Source organism: Melanerpes formicivorus, unplaced genomic scaffold, assembly GCF_026170545.1.
Source record: "Melanerpes formicivorus ecotype bairdi unplaced genomic scaffold, bMelFor1.0.p_v2 SCAF_70, whole genome shotgun sequence".
NCBI classification, from domain to species: Eukaryota; Metazoa; Chordata; class Aves; order Piciformes; family Picidae; genus Melanerpes; species Melanerpes formicivorus.
Window position 1 is genome coordinate 2,998,117 of NW_027142422.1, and position 24,207 is coordinate 3,022,323.

The 24,207-nt window shown below is 44.9% G+C and overlaps 1 protein-coding gene across 1 annotated transcript; it reads left to right on the forward strand.

Moving 5' to 3' along the window:
• The first annotated feature begins 472 nt into the window (after window positions 1-472).
• On the forward strand, window positions 473-13,334 carry GPR143 (G protein-coupled receptor 143). Its single transcript, XM_068163171.1, has 8 exons — window positions 473-1,117; window positions 2,738-2,847; window positions 6,174-6,268; window positions 7,497-7,589; window positions 8,081-8,190; window positions 10,038-10,146; window positions 11,933-12,050; window positions 12,692-13,334. The coding sequence occupies exons 1-8, from the start codon at window positions 874-876 to the stop codon at window positions 12,989-12,991; spliced, it is 1,179 nt and encodes a 392-aa protein (XP_068019272.1). The 5' UTR covers window positions 473-873; the 3' UTR covers window positions 12,992-13,334.
• Window positions 13,335-24,207: the final 10,873 nt, after the last annotated feature.

The window sequence follows — 24,207 nt, forward strand, 5'->3', positions numbered from 1 at the left end:
TTTTCTATGAAACCCTTACAACATAAAAATAGTAATAACCAACAAATTCTTGAGAAATCAAATGTCCTGGAATGTCGATGTTAAACTGATCTGCTACAAACTGTGCAGGATAAAGAAAAGACTTTTTGTGATCACAATTTTAATAGGATGAGGTCAATATTGTCTTCCTAAATGTAATGTGTTTCTACAGTGATAGGATACTGTGTTTCTAATGTTGATTACAGGGCTGGGTGGGTTGGATCACTAAAATTCTGTTGGGCCATCTCATTTAAAGTACCCTATCACCTAGGAAGGTTGGATCAGATGATTCTTGGGGTCCCTTCCAACGGGGCATTCTGTAATTCTGTGAAATCTGAGATTTGGGTTAGGGTGTGGATTTACAGCCCTGCCCCTCCCTGTAAAGGCCGAAACTGCTTGTGTCTGGACTCATCTTTTCAATTAATTTGCACAAATCAAAGGGTGCTGGGTGGGACAAAGTTAAAGAGAAATACAATTAACATGTAATGGTTCTGCTTTGGTATCTGCACCCTTACTTGTTTTAAACCGTCTTCTGATGAGTTTAAATCTTCCTGTGTGACATGCTGTGCAGGCAGAAATATGTGAGTGAACTGCTGCCAATGGCTCTGAGCAAGCACAGGGCCTGTTTCAGATTACACTGTGTTTTCTTGTTCGGATCTGATCTGCTTGCTAGGAGAGGCTGAGAAAGGCAGCTCTAGGGGATTTACTTCTAGCAGCAGCAGCACATGATCCATCAATCGCGTGATTCTCAGCGCTGCGGACTAATGGGAAGGGTGAAGAAAAAGTGAATGCTGCCTTGGGGAAGCAACTGCATTTTCTTCTGCTCGTGGGCCCCCTCCACCAGCCGGACGCTTCATGGCTTCTCCCAGGTTGGAAACCTACTGCTGCCCAAACCGGGATGCAGCTACTGAGCTAGTGATGAACTTCCAGCCTGAAGTCTTCTGTGGAGTTTGCATTGGCAGCGCCTCCGTCAGCCTGCTTCTGACCGTCCTGCAGCTCTTGCCGAAGAAGGGACAGAGCCCACGGAAGATGCCCAAAGCCTCCTCCTCTTCCACCATCCTTCTCCTTATCTCCATCTGTGACATTCTTGGTGGTTTAGGTAAGCACCAGCTTCAAGTCCTGCACTACTGCTGCAGCGGGCTCTCGTTCTCTAAGGTACCATAGCTAAATAAAGCTGGTGAGTGTACAACAGAGATTTCTAAGGGAAACACAATGCATGCATTCACAGGAAGATTTGGGCTAAGTGAGATCAGAAAATGATGGGCCTTTGGGGAACAAAATAGTTATATTTTACAAGTAAAAGCTCTTGCCAAATAGAGACCAAAAGCTCTGCTTTAAAACAAATTAAGATCCAGAACACTGACTGGTTCCTAAAGTAAGGCATAAAGGTGAAGGCAAGGCAGCACATTTAAAGCTAAAGCTGACATTAAACAGTTAGCTGATCCTTAAGACCACATTTGAAAAACACCTCCTTCATGCCTTTAAGTCCTCTCAGACCAAGTTTGCCATCTTGTTTGTGTACCAGCCATTTCTCTGGGCACATCACATTGACAGCAAATGATTTTGAATTACAGCTGTACATAGATCATGCTGGATACAGGCTTTTGAAATGCAAGTGAACCTCCCTTATCAATGTCAGCCTGCTGCCGGCCCCTGGCTGATAGGCTGGAGGAATGAAAAAGAGAATAAACCAGAATGCATGAGTCAAATTGAAACTGTGTGTAAATCTGTCCCATTGGTCTATGGCATTTACTGCCAAATTGGGTATAAATTACCATCATATGTTTTGTGAAAATACAGGATGAGTTTGTTTCTACACTAACATATTTTCCCGCAGAGAACAGAAGAAGTGCTGTTTGGTAAGTTTCTCTCACTGTTTGGGAAGGGAGTAGGATTTCAAGTCTTCTTCCCTTTCGTACCTAGCCAGGTTCTCTCATGATGCATAATAAGTACCAATATTAAAAGGAATTACACAAGTGGAAATAAAGATACATACAGGAAAAGAATGTGTGCTCATTCACCTGCAAAATGTCTTCAAGTCAGCAATAGATAAAGCTCTTTTCCTCTCTTTCGCTGTCAATTCATCACTGTCTTTGAATTAGGCTCACTTTGGTGAGTGGGGAACCATTCTCTCTTGGTTGGAAACCTGCTGATTTTGTTCTGCTACCTGTTGGTGCTTTAATGCCTTTTTCAAGCAAACCCAGAAAATCTCACTAACAAATTGGAAGTTCATTTACAGAAATAGTTCTTGTCCTCACCTTATTCCAATGCCAGAGAGGAAAAGAGCTTCTTGTGAAAGTGAAGACAGCAAAAAGTGGGAAATAACTTTTTGTGTGTGTGTGATTAGGGATTATAGAGAAATGTACATTACCATATGAATATGTCATGGTAAAATTGTAAGTAGTGCACTACTGGGTTATGCCAATCTGTTAAATGCTGGCCACATAATTTTAAGGAAGTGTGTGACAATATCTGTGAGTAAGTGAAAAATTAATCTACACAACACTCAAAGTCCCAGCAGCTTCAGACTCTTGGGGCTAGTTCCTGAGAGATTACACTGACATTTAAATAGCACAGTTGTCCCTGCTGTGCTGTAGCCCTCCTGTGGATGCACAAAATCTGGGCTGCGATGTGAAATATGTGGCAGGGCAGAAGCATGTGACTAAAATCACACCAGCAGATTCAAAGCATTAATACTTCTTTTCTTTCTTTTCTTTAGGTATGATCTTCAGGTCAAGTGTGTGGCTAGGCTTCCCAGGCTTCATAGCTAACATTTCTGTGGCAAACGGGACTGACGTGTGGCCTTCTGCTTTCTGCGTGGGGAGTGCGGTAGGTACAGAGATGGTCTGCCCTTCCTTCTGCTCCTGACTGACATTCCCTCTGCATGGGGAGTCTGAAAGGCAAATCGCTCTGTCCAAAGGGAAATTCAGCTGTGAGTCAGAGCCTCTGCCACACCTCTGCAAGTACATTCATGCCTCTCCCTGAAAGCTTGGATCAGGGTGGGCAGGGTCATAGATGCCGCATGGTGCACGTGAGGACACAGGGCAGCCCAGGTCAGACTGTTCCCAAGGTTTTGCAGTACTCAGTTGTCTCAGAAGCATTGGCAAAGTTGACAGCATACCTGTATTGAAGCTACAGATATGGAGGCATAAGGGTGTAGACAGTCCTGAATGGGCTGTGAAACCCCCAATTTGGTTTCTGATGGTACAGCATTGCTAATGCTCCAGCAGCTGCATCACACCTGTAGCATGAGGGTGTCTGACCAACTATTCCAGCAGAAAGTACAGCCTGTGCAGTGGTAATGGGGAGCGACTAAAGCCAGAAGCTAAAGAAACTCAAAGGAGCTTTTACAGTGAAAGGTGTGTGTCTTAGACAGAGGGACTGCAGGAAAGTTGCAAAGCTGCTGGGAGAAGGTCTGTTCCTGCCACTTAAGATTATAGCTCAGATTGCTGCTCATATGGGCATTCTATGACTGCATCTGGCCATGTCTAATTATCTTCTGGAGTAAAATGGATGATCAGAGGGCTGGAGGGCTGTCCTATGAGGACAGACTGAGGGAGTTGGGGCTGTTCAGTCTGGAGAAGAGAAGGCTCTGAGGAAACCTTACTGTGACCTTCCAGTATCTGAAGAGGCTACAAGAAATCTGGGGAAGGACTTTTTAGGCTGTCAGGTAATGATAGGACTGGAACAATGATAGAAATGGAACAAAACTAGAAATGGGTAGATTCAGATTGGATGTTAGGAAGAAATTCTTCCCCATGAGGGCGGTGAGACACTGGCACAGGTTGCCCAGGGAGGTGGTGGAAGCCTCATCCCTGGAGATTTTAAGGCCAGGCTGGATGTGGCTCTGAGTAACCTGATCTAGTGTGAGGTGTCCCTGCCCATGGCAGGGGGGTTGGAACTGGATGATCCTTGAGGTCCCTTCCACCCCTAACAATTCCATGATTCTATGAAAATGCAAGAATAAGAAAATGTAAATGCACTCCAAGTGTGCCGATTCAAACTCAGTTTCAAATACTGCAATCACAGTACTGTCAGAGACATACAAGTTGAGCTTCCTACACAAGAAAAAAGAAAATGTTTTTAATTATACATGGAGAGTGACAAATAGCATAGACCATCACTCAACTCAGGTTCAGGAGAAACACAGGGTGCCCAAGGAATGGATGCCTGAGCAAAAAGAATATCAGCTTTACAGTTGAAAGTTTGCACTGCAGAAGAGGATCTGCTGCATGCAAGCAAAATTATTCAGCTCCAGCAGTTTTTAAATAAAACCAACATGCCAAATCGAGCTCACTGTACCTTACATACCTGTGTGATAACCTCAGTCATCATAGCATTGCATCAGAGAAGCAAGTATCAGTCTCACTCATCTGTCTTTTCTCAGTTCCATCATACAGGTTTGAAGTTTTGCTCAGTAGATGCAAAAGGGAACCCAGCAGCATCAATATCTTGTAACAAGAATCGTATTCAAACCCCATGATTCTCTATGCCTAAAATGTAACTTTCTGGCCCCTAACACAAACTATAGTGTTTTAAACCAGTAACAAAGTTCCTGTATGCAGATTGCCAGTTTCTCATTTAGATCTCAGGTTAGGTAGTGAGCAGAGCAGTGGTTTACCACAAATTTTATTGTCCCTTTCTTGGGCTCCAGCAAAGTTCTGCAGTTTGAGTCACTTGCTCGATTTAGATTTAATTATATTGGAATGAAAAATAACCCTCCTTCCACTCACTCCCCCTGACATATTCTCCTGTGAGTTAATAAAATGTTTCCGATTCTGTTTTATTTTGGTGCTGTTGTTTTATTTCACTTAACCACAAGCCAATGCAAACTCCAAATGGTGAGGCCTTCAGGCACCTCCTTTGAATCACACCCTCTGGTTTGCAGAGGGACACTCTCTCAGGCATTGCAGCAAGATACCTCACTTCGCTAAGAAGTGAGCCACCATATGACAGTTTTTGGTTTAAGTGCATCTGATTCATATTATTTCTTGAGACAGCCTTGTCAGTGCTGGATTTTTGGGTTGGAAAGACCCTGCAAGTTTATTGGTTTGTTTATGTGTGCCTCTATGCACAGTAAATTGTGCATTTCTCAGCTGCAGCAAATAAGTTAAAGTGCAGATGAAGTTACATGCTGAATGCTGTGGGAAAAGTGCATTTGAAGGAAAAATGGAATTTTCTTTTCTGGCTCCTGTGCACTAGGGAAATGTGTTTGACTTAAATGTTGAATAATTTGTGCTGCAAATGACTAGAGGTAGAGTCTACACCCATGGAGAAAGGAAGCATTTCCCAGCCTCAATTGCCTTTTGGAGGAAGGAATGGTAGTTTTCTATTCACCGACATTTGGCTCAGTAACAAGTATGTTGGTTTCCAGCTGTAAAATGATACCAGGGAGCTGTGATAAAGGATATTCAGATAAGAACTGAAAGAGGTCTTGGAGGGAAGGTAATCTGAATATTAAAATAGTTCCAGACTATTACAAAAAGCCAACTCCTATGGGGAAGACATTTGGAACTCATAAGCCTCAGCAAAGAAATGTCACTTACAGAGACTCATGGGGAAAACACGTAAGATCAGCCATGAACACTGTGGAATTTAATTACACTGGGACCTGTTTCCTTTGGATTTTTGTCAAAGAAACCATTCAGGGAATTCATGTGGGTAATTTTTCTAGAGAGTGAGACCATTTTTCTTATCAACTGTTCTTTGAATTGGATTCTTGTGCATGGAGTAAATGCTCATCACACACAGAACCCACAGCGCGTAAGCACACTGTGGTCATCACTGACGTCAGTTATATTTTTGTGCCTCAGCTACTGAAAACTTACTTGGATTTTAACCTAAAATTAAAACACCCTCACTATAAATGTCTCTGGGCTTCACTCATGACATTAAGGGTTAGGACTGGAGAGGCAAATGACAAGTTTCCTAAACAGCAGAACAAGCTCTGAGAGCAAATGCTGTTCAGCTTACCTATGACTTGACCCACTGGACACAGCAGTGCTGTTCCTGTGATGTCAAGCAAGATTTCATACTTAATAATCTCAGCTGGAAAATACAGACATTTATTGTCAGGCGAAAGGTTTGAGTCCTTTTTCTGTCCCTAGTGGTACTTGAGAAGCAGCTGTGACATTTAGTGCTTTTTCCCCCTGCAGATGTGGATCCAGCTATTATATAGCGCTGGCTTCTGGTGGTTGTTTTGCTATGCTGTTGATTCTTACTTGGTGGTAAGGAGATCAGCTGGACTGAGGTACCAGAGTTAACACTCTGAATTTGTTTTCTTTCCAACACTGTGTATGTACAAGTTTGTCTGCAGCTATCCAAGTGTATGAGTGAAGCTTATGCAAACACCTGATGTTCATCCAGTTACCAGGCAATAAGGATAGTGGTATGCTAAGTGCTTGAATTGCCAGGTCAATGCTCAGGTATCAAGTTGTTAAATTCTGTTTGGAATTTAAACATAACTGAATTCATTTGAGCTTTGGAACAGTAGGGCCAGGCCAGGCCGTATAAGCTTTATTGCAGCAAGATACTATTTTTGTCCCTGATCCATTCCTGAAATAGACTCTTTCATCAAAAAGTGTTCTATTGAAAAGAAAAGCAGTGGGGAGGGGGAAGTGCTGGAGTTCATGTAGCTCACTCTCCAGGTGTTTTCCTGATTTTCTGTTTCATCACTTTGCAGTCTCATCATTATTAAGCTTCTGATGGCATTTGTGAAGCTTTTAGGCAAAATGATCTGTATTCACTATATGTTTTTCTGCAATGCCTGTAACAGAAGAACCTAAACACAGAAAATATAAATTGTTTCTAAGTTGGTTGTTACAAGGGCAAAGTGACTTTCAGTTGCCTCTGCTGAACACGGAGTTATGTGACTGTACCAAGATGATACTCAGAAATCAGGTCTTGGAGATGTGGTTCACCTGGCAGACGGTATCAAAGTGGGGATTTTTAAGTTAAGGCTATGGAGAACAAACCTCATTTTTGTAAAGTCCCATAGTTCTAGTTTGAAACAACGAGGGCCTGCCTCCTTCCCCTGTCCCTGTTAACTTAAAACAACCCATAATCATAATCATATACATATTTGGGCATCATTCTGAGATTGGAGTAAACAATGAGAGTCACTGTGCCTGGAAGCGTTCAAGAAACATGTGGACATGGGCAGTCTGGGACATGGTTTAATGGCCAATTTGCTCTCTGCAAGAGAAAGAAAGGATTCCTTCTGGAGATTGGGTGTAAGAGAGAAGCTTTACACCCCTCTAGTTGGAGGACACAGGACTCCTGTGTGCAAGCCTGCTTTGGCTCATCCTTTTACTGAAGGGATTGCAGCAGTTTACCTTAAAGTACTATCAGAGTTGTCCTGTAGCATTTCACACCTGTAGCGCTCTGTTTCAGCGAGAGTCACATTTTTTTTATGTTGCAGTGTGGAAAGTGTGAGGTTTAATGTCTTTAATTATGCCTGTCCTGTTTGGTGCCTGCAGTACTATTGTGCTGTATCACATGATGACATGGGGCCTCGCAGTGATGCTCTGCGTGGAGGGGATTGCGCTGCTTTACTACCCTTCTCTCTCCAGGTGAGGAGGGCTCTGGGAATGGACTGCAAAATCATAGCATACTCTGATCATTTCTATGTCTTTCAGTCATCCTTAGAGACAGATGTCCAAACGTTGGGCTTTTTTGACAAGCCTGTCCCACTTTTGTCCCACTGCATGAGGCAGAGCGTATTCTAGGAATAGCTGCTTGGGTTTCAGGAGGCACAGGAGAAATGCGGTCTGCATGCTGCAGTCTCTCATGCAGCTTCTCCTATGAGCCACTGCTCTCCCACTCCTGGTTTTAGCTTTGTATTCATTCCTTTAAATTTGAGGAAAATGTACAGACAGTGCATACAAAAAATCAGTTTTGTGTCCCATGTGAACTGGTGGTGAAGGTGCCTAAATTCAAAGTTTAGTATTTGTTTACTTCATTTCTTTTAAGTTAAAGGGGACAGAGAATAGCCAGAGCGGTTAACTATGGTGACAAAAATCAACCCAACACCAAATATAAGCTGTTAATAATTTTTTCTCAGCTGTGAAAATGGCTTGGAGCATGCAGTCCCACATTACATCACAACATATGCCCCACTCCTGCTAGTGCTGATGGTCAACCCAATCCTGTTCAGGAGGACAGTATCAGCAGGTATGTTCCTATCAGCCAGTATGATCAATATGTGGTATTCAAAAAGTCATGCCTGCATACCCAGTGATGTGGGATAGCTTCTCAATAAATCATAAAGATACAGCAAAGGGTGGGAGGGACTTGCCTACTGAAATGAAGATACCACCTGGATGGGAGATTTGCCCTAGAGACACACTCTGATGACATGCTCAAACTGTGCTATTATGAATCTCTACTGCAGATTGGCAGAGGTGTTATGTTATAGATAACCCTTGATTTAAAGCATCTGAGGCAGTGTACAGCAGATACTTTACTGTAGTTTTGGTACCAGCCTGAACTTTGGAATATAATCTATTCTGTTTTAAATATAACATTGGTGAGATGCCATAGTTGATTTAATTTCGTTACAGCTCTGGAGACAAAGAGTAGTAAGATCAGAATTTTGTCATTCCTGATGCCAAGGTCATGAAACAAAAAGGAGTTGTACATAACTCCACTGGGATCTTGAAATTCCCACCTGCCCCCAGCTTAGTGCCATCTGCAAACTTCCTGATGATGGACTCAATCCCCTTGTCCAGATCATCAATAAAGATATTGAACAGGATGGGGATATTTACAGGCTCTGTTATTTGGTTGTGGGTATTGCATTCCACACATGAGGACAGTTAAATTATTCAAGCACAGATCTAACATTCCCAACACAGCAATTCAAAGAGGAATACAGGAGCTGGGAGCTGTGGGTTTCCCACAAATGGGATTCCATGGCAGAGTAGCCAGGGACTCATGCCTTGCTCCTCTGTCTGCTATCTTCCCAGATGCTGTGGCTATGATTTGAGCAGTCCTTGGCTCGGAGAGGGCTAGGGAGCCTCTCTCTTCTTGTGCCTGGTTCATGGTCTGGAGCTTCCCCTTGGCTTGGAGAGTGCTGAGGGGTTCCTCTCTCTTGTGTGCTCCATTGCCAGGCTGTAGTCTTTCCGTGGCTCTTCTGGGATTCAATTCCCTTGGAGCTTTCCCTTCCACCTTGATCCAAGTGCAAGGCCTGGGTGAAGTTGTTGGTATGCTAAAGCAGGTTCTTCAGCTGCTACTCTGGCAGCATTTGGCTCCAGTTGCTTGCTGGGTGAGAGCAAGGCAAGTTGCCTGACTTCTCATCTGGTTTAAATACTGTCCTGAGACAATTAATGCCCTTTGGTAACACAGAACCCTGGTAGCTGGACCTATGGGATGGGGCATTTCCAAACATGGCCAGGGGCACACACAGTTCACAGCTGTGTTATAAATTACACTGCTACATGTTTATCTGGACCCCAGGAAGTGTCCAGGTTTGCACGCTCACAGGTGCTTAGCACATTGCCTGGGCTAGGGCATGTTTGGGGGTTTGACCCTTCAGGACATATGTGACACACCTTTATTTTTGCTGACACTACACCTTCAAATTTGTAGAGGTGTATCTGATGCTGTATCAAGGGCACAATGAACTATAATGTACATAAGTGGAGAGAATGTATTCTCATCTGGGCTACGTGTCACTAAACAAATGTATCATCGTTGTATACAAATCGTGAGCACCGCTCTTTGTTGTAGAATGAAAATATGTTGGCCATACTGTTTTGTATTTTCAGTGGGAATGGGAAAAGGAAAACAAGCCAGTGGTTTTGCACTCATTTTAGGAATCCATAATGGAGGTACTACTTCTTCTTCAGTGTTAGGCCGTATGTGAGATTCCTTGATAGCTAATTGTCCATCCAGATTCTGAACTACTGCCACAGGCAAATCCACATGTTCCTTTGTTACCTCTTCACTGGCATGCATCTTCTGGATCCTTGTGCCTGTAAGACACATGTACACTAACCAACATGATTGCATATTTTCAGTTGCCTCCTTACTGAAAGGGAGACAAGGGATCTACACAGAGAATGAAAGACGTCTGGGGACAGAGATCCAGATTCGCTTCTTCAAAATTATGCTGGTATTTGTTATTTGGTAAGAGGTGCATTGCTGCCTTTTAAAACACCTTTTCCCATCTGGAGAGGGTTGGGATAAGAATAGGGTCTGATGGGTTGATTCAGTTGTTTGGTTTTGTGCTTGGAAAGGAAGGTGTCTAAGGAAGAAGCAGTTCTAAGCTAGATCACAAAGTGGCTGAATCACTCATGTAGCATCACAAGGCTGCAAGGAAATGATAAAAATGTTTAACCAACAGGAAAACAATAACCCCAAGAAACAATAGCCAAAAAAAGAAAGATTAGGCTTAGACTGAAGCTGTCTGGAACAGCAGTTCCCTAGCACTGGTGGCTGACAGACAGCTTTCTGTACTTAAGAGAGCCTCTTGCACCACAGAAAATCTACAATAAATATGCTTCTAAGACTGTCTTCATGGCCCTGACTATGACTATGTAATGCAACCACCTTGTGGTCTGTAGATCCTAGATGTGTGAAAAAGCATGGATATCAAGTGGAAACACAGGACTATAAGCCAGAAAACAGATCTCCTTATGACTGTGTGTGAAATTAATCTGTGTGATCATTTAATCTGGTTTGGTTTTTTTTATATTCCATCCTCCTCTATGGAAATAGTGTGGTGAGGTAGGACATGAAAGAGCTAGGGAAGAGAGGAGGAAGCGGACCAGAGAAGTGGAGAAGGAGGGAGAGTACACACCTCATCCCCAAACCTGTGTGCATCTGCTCCAGTAGCACCATCCAGAGTGAAAAATTCTGGAGTGGTAACAGGAACTGGAAGTACTGTCTGGATACAGTAAAACTGAGCTGAAATGGGACCTGCTGTGGCAGAAAATGGATTTCACTTCAATTTCACAATTATCACGAATCAATAGTCAGAAGGAGAGGTGATCCACTCTACACGGATCTGTGCAATGACCCAGCAAGAAGCAGTCCACTGGGGTGAAGTGGTTACTACCTACATGGTTAACACAAACAACAGGAGGAGGAATAAATGTTCCTGGAGTAGTGAAATGACTTGGCCAAGCTGTAACAGCCTCTGCAACTACCTAACACTTTTGTATAGGGGTACATTAAGGCATGGTACATCACTTTCGAAGGGTGACTCATGAGAAAGACTGCCTTTTCATCTCCTCCTGGCTGCTGCATGCTGCAGTGCTTACAGAGAAATGATTCTCTTTTCTTGGGGAATAACAAACTCCCCTTGTCTTGGGAGAGGGCGCAGGGTGGGTTAGCCAGCAGGGCAGAAGGTGAGAGGGAGGAGTCAAGGATCTAGGAGAATGGCTTCCTGGAAGTTGCAGCAATAATGAGGATCAGGGATTTAGCCAGGCTTCCAGGGCTGTGGAAAGAAAGAGCCCAGAGACACCACAGAAGTACATTGCAACCTAAGGAATGGTGGCCAGCTTGGTGGTCTGGGAGCAAGCATGAAAGAAACAACCAGTTCCTCAAGGACACGGTGGTGACATCTGCTTGCTTCCATTCTGTGTCATTCTGCCTTTTCCTGGTTTAAAAAGAAAAATAAAATCACAACACTGGGTTTGGAGTTTGTTCTCCTAAGAAATCTAAGCTTTAGGGTGTAAAAAAATATCTCAGAGGTCATTGAAGGGAAAGACTGAGGCAGTCCCATCTCAGAAGCTTAGGAATGATTCCCTTCCAACCTAGAAATCTCATGTAAGAAGAATTAGTCAAAGACAGTAGGTTGATGTGAGTGATCCTTAGGAGTGATCCTAATTCCTAGAATGTGAGGGTGAAGCGTGCTTTACATACACATACACACATATAACTGTCATCTCCTTCTTTGCTCCTGCAACAGCTGGTCATCCAATATCATCAACGAGAGCCTTTTGTTCTATCTTGAAATGCAGCCAGATATCAATGAAATGCCCCTGAAAAACATCAGAAGTGCTGCACTGATCACATGGATTATCATGGTAAGGTCAGCCATGGCATTGCTCAGTCTTAGAAATCACTTTTATAAGAGTGATGGAACTGTGAAACAACTGAAGGCATTTCCTTGCCAAGCATCCCACAGCACTGGGAATAGAGGCAATTGGTTTAGACATCACTTGGGATTTCCTTTTTTTCAGTGTCTCTCCCTGTTTTCCCATCCCACTTTGATGGGGATTTTCACTGTCTCAGGAACCCACAACAATTCCAGACAGATCAATTCCTTCTATTTCAGAAAACTTGGCTGTGTGTGCTAGTGTCTGCTCTCGTGTATTTGACTACTCCTAGTGCAAAATACAGTGTCTGCTTTTGGAGCATAACAGTCTAGAGGTTGTGGGGAAAGTTAGGATCACACTAGGAGACTGACCAACTAAGATTCGTGCTAGAAAGCCTTTTAATGATTACTTTTCACAGGGATGGCCTCAGCATGTCGCAATGCCAGGTTGTGATGTTTCACTCTGATTTGTTTGTGTTCCCAGTGGTAGCAGGATACATTTTTATTTACATTACAAATAATGTGTTTTAGAGAGAGCAGTTGTTCAGGGAAAGGCAAGTTGTGAGTGCTGTGCTGGAGTTGAAATCGGAGCCTTGCTGGTGTAACTGCTCTTGCCCTTCTCTCTCCTAGGGAGTTCTTAATCCGATGCAAGGCTTCCTCTTCACGTTGGCTTTCTACGGCTGGACAGGGTGGAGAGTGGACCTGAAATGGCGAAAAAGAGAAATACCCTGGGAGTCGATGTCCTCCTCCACTGCGGGCGACAATGCCTATCCCTCACCAGTGAACTACCAAAGCAACACCAACAACTCAAAGAAGGTATCAACAGCTGACAGCCAGCAGACCGATGATGCCATAAGCATGTTGTCTGAAGGGAACACTAGTGGTGATGACAGATTAACCAGAAGCTCTCCCATCTACCAGGGCTGGTAGTTTATTGGCACAGAGCTGGATTCCACTTCTCGTGTTGGCAAGGCTCATAAAACCACACCAGTGTATGAACCATTGTGTACTCTGGAATTAGGTTTGTGCCCAGTGGCTTGATGTCATATCCTGTAACTTGTGTGTGTGAGAGAGCCCATGTGAGATGGAGAGATGTTACAGTTTGCCTTGTGGGACGTGCTAACAGGTACAAAGACCCGCTCCTTTTTCATCAGGGGTGTGTGTCCACAAAGATCTTTGTTACTTATGCTTAATTTTCATCCAGTCTGTTTCAATCTCTCTTGTAACCTCCATGATAGAAAAGTCTTGTGTTAAAATAAACGGACTATTAATATTTTGAGTTTTAAGATGTGTTGTCTTGCTCAGCATAAAATTTCTCACCCAGAATTAAAACTGTAGGATTTCTGAGACACCATTTCCAGCCTTGACACTCCAGTAAAACATTAGTGACAGCAAACTTTGACCAAAGCACAAATCCTTCCTGTTGGTGTAGAATCTCACTGACATAGTCCTCCTTTTACCTTGTTTATGTGAATTTTTACTTTGGCTTTATCTAGGGAGCTCAAAGGCTTTAAAAAATGATCAAGTCCATCCATTTCAGAACAATGGTTCCAGTTCACTCCTGGGTCAAGCAAAAATAACCCTTCAAAATACTTTTTGCTCTGGATTCAGACTGATCCTTATGTGTACCTGTCTAACAGGATTATGACTGTCAGGGGCAGGTGCATTGGGAGATAACAGTTGCAAAAACCACCCAGGTGATCTGAGCGCTCATCAACACCCAGCACAAGCAGAATCAATAGCTGTTTCTCTGAGCTGTGCTCTATCTTATGTCTTCATCTGCTGAACAAGGAGCTATTCAATCCAGTCTCCTCATCTTCTCAGATATGCACCTCTTCTGGTGCAGTGCTCTTTATAGCCAAACAGTTCGGCAGACTGGTTGAAAGTCAAGACAAAATTACGACTGTGTCTGTCTCAGGCTTTTAACTTCATATCATCCTGGCTGTGCTGGAAGCTGTTTACAATACAGTTTGATGTCATGGTGGAAGCCCCTTGAGGCCAGGTAACCTCCCTCTGTTCCTTCAGCATGTGGCCAGTGCCAAGCACAGAACAAAATCTATTTTTAGAACCCTATTTGCATCTACTTTGGTTGAAGTTCACCGACTGTCCACATCTTTCTTTTCCGACACAGTTCAGTCCCAGCTGTTGTGAGGAAAAAGAAAATAAACACAATAATATTGTTAAAAACAGCTGAAAGGAGAGTGCAATAATAGCCTGAAGCTTAAACTGCCATCTTACCCAGGGCAGTCCCAGGGTGGTTGAAGATGCAGGGTCAGCAGAAACTATAGAGAAAAATACTGATTTACTATTTTAAATAAGTTGGCTTCGTGAACTAATTATTGGATTCAGAAGTGTCACACAATAATCAGATAATTATTTAGGCAGATTGTTACAGAGCTGTGGTTGGTTTGTAGCAACTCTTTTACACTGTGCCCTGTAGAAACATTTGTGGGTTTATGGCTTTCTATTGCTGTTCTGCTTGCCAGAAATACTGGCAGGTCACCAGATCTCTTCATCGCAGTCATTTGTTTCATAGCTGAGTATGAAGAGCAAGCACGGGGACTTGGGAGCAGATTATATTGATCCTTTTGAAGTACAGACCATATTTTTTGCTGCAACACTCATCACAGCTGGGTTCAAAAGAGCAGGAATCATTAGAAAACCTTTTCAGATGCTAGGGCGTGGGCTGCAAAACCTTAAAACCGAATAAACAGGCTCTGGCTTCAGAGCAATAATCATGCGGCATGAAAGCACTTGGGAGGTAACAGGTTGTAGCAAGAGGCCCTCTGAGAGGATTGAACAGCTAATCCCTCCTTCCTTTGCTGCTCCAGGGCACATGTGAAACAGACAGAGGCAGTCCCCATCTCGGCCCCCTGAGGCTGCGAGCAGCCTCTGAGCAGTGCTGAGTGGCTGCTGGCGCTGCAGCACCCCTGCGTTTGCACAGCCTTCTTTGCTCCCCTCCTCTTGCCTTCAGTGTTCTCCTCCTGATGCGTGTGGTGTGCCCGTGTATTAGTGATCTATTCGGGATGTCGTCAAAAAAATTAGGACTCATCAGAGATCCTAAGAAAAACAACTAACCTAGTTCTGTTGAACTGAGAAAGTGACATCGTGAAGCAAACCGGCAGTGGGGTTTAACTTACAAAAGAAGCAGGTGTGGGGAGAGTGTCCTGCTGTTCCCAGTCTCTGGTGGATGCACAGGAGGCATTTCTCTCCACAGCGTAAAATGGGGTGATAATTGATCCTGCTTATGTGTAACCACAACCACATTTGTCTTCACCCCACACTGACCTTGTTCTTGTCCACCACTCACCGATTCAGGCATGTGTTGCAGGAGGTGCCCATCTCTCCCCACCATGAGCATGCTTTTGAAGTTCATCTCCCAGTCGCCCCCCTGACCGTGCCTACTGCATACACTTCATGGGACAGCCTTAGTCTGCTGCAGCTGGCTTCATCTGGAGAAAGCTCAGTGTGTGCTCCAAGGGTCAGCAAGAGCAGGCTGTAGGCACCATGCCCTGGACAGGAGAGCTGCAACACCTACCTAAGCATTGCCTTCTTAAGTATGCCATCTGCTCTCTAATGTGATGAACCTTGTGCTTATCAGCAAGAAAAACATCCCAGTCTCCATTTTGATGACAATTTGTATCTGCATAGTCATCAGAGAGAGCTAATTCCAGCATTTGGATTTTCACCCAATAATCACTTCAAATACACTTATTTTTAGTAGTGTGCTGGCAGGCTGCTCTGGTGCACGTGAGAGGTGCTTGCCTCTGGTCTAAGGTGTGTTTCAAACATGGTTTGGGTTAACAAGGGAAAGATATTGTCAATACAGCAGTCCATAGATGCAGTCAGACTCTACAGTCTTACGCTGTAAGAAAGGCTCTTTTCCACAGTCACACAACTCTCCAGTGAGGCCACAGCTTGAGCACTGTGCTCAGTTCTAGGGGCCACAGTGAGACACTGAGGTCCTGGAGCATGTCCAGAGAACAGCAACAAGGCTGATGAGGGCTTTGGAGGGCATGTAGTATGAGGAGTGGCTGAAGAAGCTGGGGTTGCTTAGTCTGAAGGAGAGAAGGCTGAGGGGGACATCTTACTGGTCTCTACAACTACCTGTGCAGCAAAGCCAGTGCTGGTTTTTGCTCCCAAGTATCTAGCAATAGGGTGAGAGGAAATAGGCTTAAATTGTGCCAGGGTGTGTGTGTTAGACTGGATATTAGGAAAGATTACTTTACTGAAAGAGTGGCAAGGCATTCGGACAGGCTGCCTGGGGGGGGTGTGGGGTCACCATCCATGGAGGCATTCAAGAAGCTCATAGATGTGGGGCTTCAGGACATGGTTTAGTGGTCATGGTAGCTGGGTTGCAGTTGGACTCGACTATCTTAAAGGTCTTTCCCACCCTTAATGATTCTATGGTTCAGTTCAAGCACGGGAAGACAGCTGTTTTCCTGAGAGAAATGCAAAGGGAATGAGATCAGATAGTGTCTACTGAAGTGTATGTGGTTAAAGTGCTGTTGTGAGAGGATAGCAATTGCACACTTTAGCTCCTTGTACTCTGGGCATACTACAGCACAACAAAAACTTCCTGAATTTACCAAACAGAAAAACCCCAACAGGTAAATGTAAAAAAGCTGTTGAGTCCATGCACTGAGATGAGATTGCTGTAGTAAAATCTCATTAAAGAGGCATCTACCCATACAGGACAGTGCAGAAGAACTGCATCTATGTAACACCCTCCTTGCTTCCCAGGCAGCTTATCAAACCCAACCATATGCAGTAAGTGTTCTCTCTATTCAAAGCTTATTTTCAAGGCCTTAAAGTTAAAAGCTTCAGGGGAAGTGTCTTCGGATCTCCTGTAACACTTTGAGAACTCCCAGCTACTCTCTGCTGGTTGGTGAGGGCTTGTGGAACTGTACTTGACCTGCCAGCCTCCTACATTTAATTACTATTTCCCTTGGCTGGACTTCCAGGCCAATTGGAAAGCTGAAATAGGAGCACTAGTAAAACAATAAACTACTTGAATAGGCAGACTTCTTGCATTCCAAAGCTCTGCATTTATGAGGCCCACCACAGGTCTGAATGCCAAAATCCTAACTGCATCTCTTGTTAAGCCCTTCTTCTGGTTTGTAGACCAGACACATGAAGAAAGCTAGAACGTGAAGTGCTAAATGGGATCCTCCCCTTACTTCAGTAGTTGTCATTGGGCATTCATAATGAAAAGTTATCGCCTAAGTTTTCTTAGCTTGCATGGATTCCTCAAGCTTACAGTAAGCCCAGGTGGAAGTCACTAAACCACATGGTAGGTAACAGCATTTTAAGATGGGTCAGATCATGTCTGGGTCGCTCATCCTTTAAGAAATGGGCATGAATCCATGGGGACACTGAAGTCAGCAGCTGAAGAATTGTGATCTTACTGAGAGAAAGCTAGGGAGCACAGGCAAATCCAGGGGTGAACTGGAATCTGTTTTCATAGGCAGTTTATATTCCCCTGCATAGGCTGTGAGCTTATGGGAAGTTACTTCTTCCATTGCACCTCTCTAAGCAAACTCTTAGCCACCCAGAGAGCACAGCTCAGTAGTGGATTTGTAGGTAGTTTTCAAGAAGATGAGCAAATTTGCTGAGTGATGGCGGCATTTGAATCTATGCACAACCCAAAACGCCAGAGCTAGCGTCAGCATTTCCTTCCACACAGCTAACAAGAATGAGAGTCTTTATAGCTTTCCCCCACTTCTGTGTGCTCACACTCCACAATTCATGGAGTCCTAGAAAAGAAATCAGACCATCATACCTAGAAAGAGAGCCACTGTAGCCATCCTTAGATCTTTGACAGTCCCATAGGTTAGCATGAGTTTACCTATGCAGAGGGCATCAAGGCTCAGGACACCATGGAAACACTGGCAGCCATTCATTGCAGCTGTACCCACATGGTAGTATCAGCTCCTGGTTTGCCTGCTAGAGCAGATTGAGTGTGAATTTCTTTGAGGAAAAGAAAAAAGAAATAGGGGGAAGGGAGCAATCACACAATTCTCCCTTGGGCTAAAGTGCTCAACCAAGCACCACATTTTATGTGGCAATGAAACTGTGTTCTCCCACCCTGCTCCTAGTCATGTGCCTCCATGTGACATGAACACCATGCCTTTCCTCAGGGCACCAAACAGGGCTTCCAAGGATCAGAGGCAGGCCCCCCCAGCCATGCCGAGTGTGCTGGGTAACAGCCCAGCTCTGCTGATACCTGGTGTCATCCCCAAGGAATGCAAGGACTCCCAGCACAGTCCCATGGAAGCTAGATAGGGAGGCTTTTCCCTCAGTGACAGGAGACGTGATAGTCTGTATCAAAGCAATCTGTGTGCACCAGCTTCCAATGTTGAAATTGAAAGTAATTAAAACAAAATCAGGTCTTCATTAGGAAGATATTTAGCTAAAGAAGAAAGGCTTCATAATGTGTTTTCAAATGGTATAGAGGCCTTTCTCTGTTGCTTCTTGAGGTCTGACAGTAGTGACCTCTATGACTTCAACGGCAACGAGGCTGACCTCGACTAACCGGAAGCCCCTGAAAACCACGAGCAGGGGAGCTGAAGACAGCCATAAAGGCCAGAGAATGGTTTCTCTTTTCTACAAGCACTTATCCTCCCAGCAGGAGCAGGGTGGTGGGACAGGCAAGTGCTCGTGCTGCTGCTCCTTTTATCATGCTCCTCTTGCATCCCATTCAACACGTTTAAATTAGTGCTTCACTGGACCAAAAGGAGGGAAGAAATGCGAGTGATGCTGACCTTACAGCACAGTCCTGGGAGGCCCCTTGCTCCAGTTAGTAAATGCTTATTTTCACATGGGGAGCCCATGGCCTCATGCTCAGGGCCTCCCACTAGGTCTGGCTGCTGCCTGTCCCATCACCGGTAGCAGAGCTGCCTGAGCAGCAGCCTCTTGGCTAGGGGAATATAAAACCTGAAAAAAACCACAGAACATGTTTTTCCCCCATGGCATCTGTTTCAGGCATCAGTTTTATTGGCATATTAGTGGGAGACATTGGCTCTAGTTTATTAAGGTAATACACTGTACCTATCCAGTTAATGGATTAGTTTTATGCCAGGTGAGATTCCAAGCTTACCTGTTAAACCCTGGGGCTGCTTCTTGTCCTGCTCCTGTAAGCACTTGTGAAAGGAACTGATAAACAACCAGGCACAACCAGCCAATATGCCAGTGCACACATCCTTTGCAACACACACACACAGAAGTACTCCTCAGGCTTTAACATTAGAATTTCATAGTTTCTGGCCATGGGCAAACAATAAATGCTTCTTGTTTCTTTATTTAGAACTTTCTTGGTGGTTCTCCCCAAATAAGCTACGCAGAAGACACTACTGAAGTGAGAAGCAAATACTCTGTTCACCAAAACTTAAGTTTCAATTGAAATAAAAATTCAACACGCAGTTCACTGCCCCCCAAACACCCTTCAGAAGCACCAACAAGAAGCCCAGCCACACTCTCATTAAACTGCCCTTGCGTTTTCCTCTCAGTATTTCTTTCTTCAGGGCCATCTTCCCAAAGCAGCTCCTGCTCCCTCTACACCATCCTCCTCCCTGCCTAAACAGCTCCTGCTCTACCACCACCCTTTTTGCACCCACCCCAGAGCCTCACCAGCCAAGATACCAACCAAAGGAGCTCAGCCCCAGCAAGGAGCTCCAGCCAGCACCCGTGGAGGATATGGGAATAGTCAGCAATGTTGGCCCTAACAACCGGGGGGCCAGCAGGCCCCCCGGCCTTTGGTGTCACCACCACCAACACCCAGTGTGCACCATGGGTACTCACCAGTGATGAGAGGAGGATCCTCCAGCCCAGATGGGCTCAGCTTGGGGCTGCTGCCCTTCCTGGGGGGATTAAATAAGGGAGTGGGTGGGGAGGGCCAAGTGGCCACACCTGAGGTGGGAGGAGACTCCAATAGAGCCCAGGTGCTGTGGGTTTGAGGGGAAAATGGGGCAGATATGGTGGGAAAGGGGAGGTGGTGGTGAAAGAAGAGGATTTTAAAATAACTTCATTTTCGATCACTCTTCCATGAAGCACAACTGCAGTCCAGGGTTTGCTTTGCCTCCATGCAATAAGAACAAACCCACCAACACTTCATAAACCAAAGCACAGTGGTGGCTACTGCAGTGAAACCTTTCCATAAGTATCATTTTGCTTGGTGGGAAAATCTATGCTTTTCAGATGAAGATAACAAGTTTTAACAACAACCAAAAAAAAAGTTCTCCAAGAGTGAATTTTCTCCCTGGATACCAACAGAAAACACAAGGGACTGGAGCGTGTGCCCTGTGAGAAGAGGCTGAGAGCCCTGGGGCTACCTAGTCTGGAAAGGAGAAGACTGAGAGGGGATTTAATAAATGTATGTAAATATCTGAGGGCTGGGGGCCAAGAGGGAGGGCACAGGCTCTGCTCACTTGCATCTTGTGACAGGACAAGGGCTAATGGATGGAAACTCCAGCACAGGAGGTTCCACCTCAATATGAGGAAGAACCTCTTCACTCTGAGGGTCACAGAGCACTGGAACAGGTTCCCTAGAGGGGTCTCCTTCTCTGGAGACTTTAAAGACCCATCTGGATGTGTTCCTGTGTGACTTGTGCTGGATTCTATGCTCCTGCTGTTGCAGGGGGGTTGGAATTGATGATCTCTTTGGGTCCCTTCTAACCCCTGACACCCTGTGATCCAACATGGCCTTGAACACTTTGAGGGTTGAGGCCTCCACAGCTTCTCTGGGCAACCTGCTCCAGTGCCTCACCACCCTCAGGGTGACAAATTTTTTCCAATGTCTAGTCTAAATCAAAGTTGTTCCAGTTCAAAGCCATTATCCCTTGTCCTACCACTATGTGCCTTCTTAAAAATCCCACTGCAGTCTTCAGCAGTGCCTCTAGCCTGAGGGCAGCCCAAGTAGGAATGACAGCCTAGGTTTCACTAGTTTCTTTTTGATCTGTTTTCCTTGATCAAGTCATGAGACCCGGACCTTTAATGTGGGTATGGAAAAGAGAGAGTGTCTGTGTAGGCTGGCTGAACCACAGGCAGTCTGCCAGCGTCATCCTCCACAGAGGAAGGTGGGTGAATGATTCGACATGGCCGTCTCGTTGTGCAGGAATGTCTCACGATGTCCTCCAGGCAGCTGCTGGTAAGGAAGCTGACAAGCAGGGGTGGTGCAGGACTGTAAAAACAGCAACACCATGCTATGGACTCTGCTCATTAGATTGCTGCTGCTCTCAGGAGTCTATAATCCTGTCCACCCTAGGTGTCCTCACTGATGGTGCTCTCTGCAGGTACTCAACACCTTTCAGTCCAGGCAGGACACCATGGCTGGAAGACTGCAGAAAGCCCTGAAGACCCTGCTAAGGGTTTGACCTTTCTGTCTTTCCCTCAAAGGAAATATTCAGTTTTCCAGGAACTGCAGCATGGCCTGTAGGGCTGTGACAGTTGACACCAATGTTTCTCAGATGCCTAGAGAGATAATGCTGCGTTTAAGGAACTGCAGAACGGCAGCACCTCACAACTAAATCCCTCCTTGCTTGTGCATCTCACTGTACTGAATCACTCAAGTGAAGCACAAGGTTGTCAACTTTGCCCCAGTATGTAATGGGAAGGATTTGGAAAGAGGTGAGCAGAATCTTGTCTCGATCCTTTGTATTGAGATAGGTATTAATGATTTCTATGGTGAAGCCAAGGCTCTTTTTGTGAGCACAGAAAATGTTAGGCCCTTGCAGCAGGAAAAGAGGATATAGCTGCTTTCCTGTGGTTATTAGGTTTTGTATTCTTTTGGGTTTGTGAGTATGTTCAAAAGGAAATAGAATAAAATATCTCCAAGGAAGCAAAGATCTTCCTGTTGGGAAGGAGTCAGGAAGGATGACAAATTGCTTGCCAAGTGAGTAATTTCTTCACTTAAGAGACTTCAAAGCTTTAAAAATTACTTTAGGTACTGTGGAGCTTGGATGTGAAACTGCATGTGCTCTCAGCAGACAAAGCTGATCTGTCCTTGATGGGAAATGAGACATAGAAAGATGGCAGGGAAAGAAGTGGGTTTGAGTTGGATGCTGCATCTTCCCAGAGCAGCTCTAGCAAATCTCCTTTTACTGTATGCATGCTGACAGAAGAGAGATGCAAGTGTTTAGGATTGCTCAGTGCTGCCAGTGTTGGTTGTCAAATACTTTACAGGCTGAATAAGCATTTACAGGATAAATAAAGGAAGACTAAACTACAATTCCAGTTTGACAGCCATGCAGTTTCTTGAAACATGCCTGGAAATGACGTGACTAAAAGTAGGACCATCAGATAGTGCTTGTTGAAGTGACAGCTTTGATACAGCGCTACCTGCTAGAGCTCCAGCCCACCGTGGCTCCCTCTTTAGCTCTCAAGTTCTTTATTTAAACTGTTACAGAGACTGATGGTGGTTCCTGATCTTGTGAGAGCTGAACAGATACATTTTCCTACTGCTTTCAACCTGTACAGTTACAGGAAATTAATTGCTTATTAGTGCTGTGCAAATTCCAGAGTGTGAACGAAGAGGCATGAGAGGACATTGCATTCTATTTGTGAGGATGTGATGACATGGTAAGGTGCTCATCATCAGCATGCCAGTTTGTCTGGCACTTGGGCAGTCCTAAATGTTGTATATCAATCCTAACTTAATGCTCTAGGTCATTAAACACCTAAAGACTGAATGATGTGACACATGACTGGGTTTGATCTGAGTGCTAATTCCTTCTGAAGGCTTCTGACACTTTCAGCCTCAGCTTAGGTGAGCGGTCAGCCTGCGACAGGGTCACTAAGCGTGTCATGTTGAATCCCCCAGTCAGTACCATGGGTACCATTTTGTGGAATAAACCCCAGCTACAAACCCCACAAGGTTCAGCCTGTTAAAGCTGAAAACCCCACTGTACCCTTTGAGGCATCAGTGCCAGGAGCCCGAGCAGGCAGAGGAGCTATGAGATGATGCCCATGGGAGCTCCTGACAGAAGGGTTGACTGTGACCCCATTGTGTAAACTGCAGCATTCTGAAGCTCTTCAAAAGCCTCCAGCTGCTCAAAGTTGGAATTTAAGCCTTTCTAGCTTTAAGAAAAAAATAATTTACTTTGATCAGAACTAGAGTCCAATTATCTTATCTGGAGAAATTTCCTGTTGAGAAAACTTCAGCCTCCTCTTACTCAGATTGGTTCCTTACCAACTGTAGACATTGCCAATGCATGTGCCATGGAAGGGGAAATAAAACCAAACAATACAGGTGTGATGTGAGCAGCCATAAAGGTGACCTGGTTAAAGGCAGAAGTACTGAACAGGACATCTGCTGGAGTACTGAAATTGCCTGGGAGCTGTGAGCCTGGGAACCAGGAGCTTCCTTCTCTGAGAGGCACAGCCAGCTCTGGTACCTATTCAAGCTTGATACACATGCATATATTTGCTTTATTAATCCTAGGTATACTTAGAATCACAGTATGGTCTGGGTTGGAAGGGACCTCTGAAGGTCACCTAGTCCAGCCCCTCCCTGCAGTAAGCAGGGGCATCCTCAACTAGATCAGGCTGCCCAGAACCCTGTTGGGTGGGCTCCCAACCACCTCCCTGGGCAACCTGTTCCAGTGTTCCACCACCTTCATGGTTAAGAACCTGTTCCTAACACTAATCTGTGCTTCTCCATTGCCCCTCCTCCTGTGGCTGCAGGCCTTTGCAAACAGTCTCTCTCCATCCTTCTATTAGGCCCCCTTCAGGTACTGGAAGGCTATTAGGTCTCCCTGGAGCCTCCTCTTCTTCAGGCTGAACAACCCCAGCTCCCTCAGCCTGTCCTCATCACAGAGGTGCTCCAACCCCCTGATCATTTTCATGGCCCTCCTCTTCATCAGGTCCATGACCTTCCTGTGTTGAGGGTTCCAGAGCTGGACACGGCACCGCTCTTGCTAAGGGCAGTTTGTGTGGCAGTCTGTAATAATGGAACAAAAGTTAGAGGACAAAGCCTCCTGGCCTTTTGTATTACAAACGTTATGAACCCAGAGTCAGGATCTTTATACACCTGTGGGGCCAGGTGATCCTTTAGGTCATGACACCACATTACAACTGGACTCACCTGACTCCAGTTCTTAAGTGCAGGATGCAAAATAGCCAGAAAAGAAGAAGGAACAACACGCACAGAA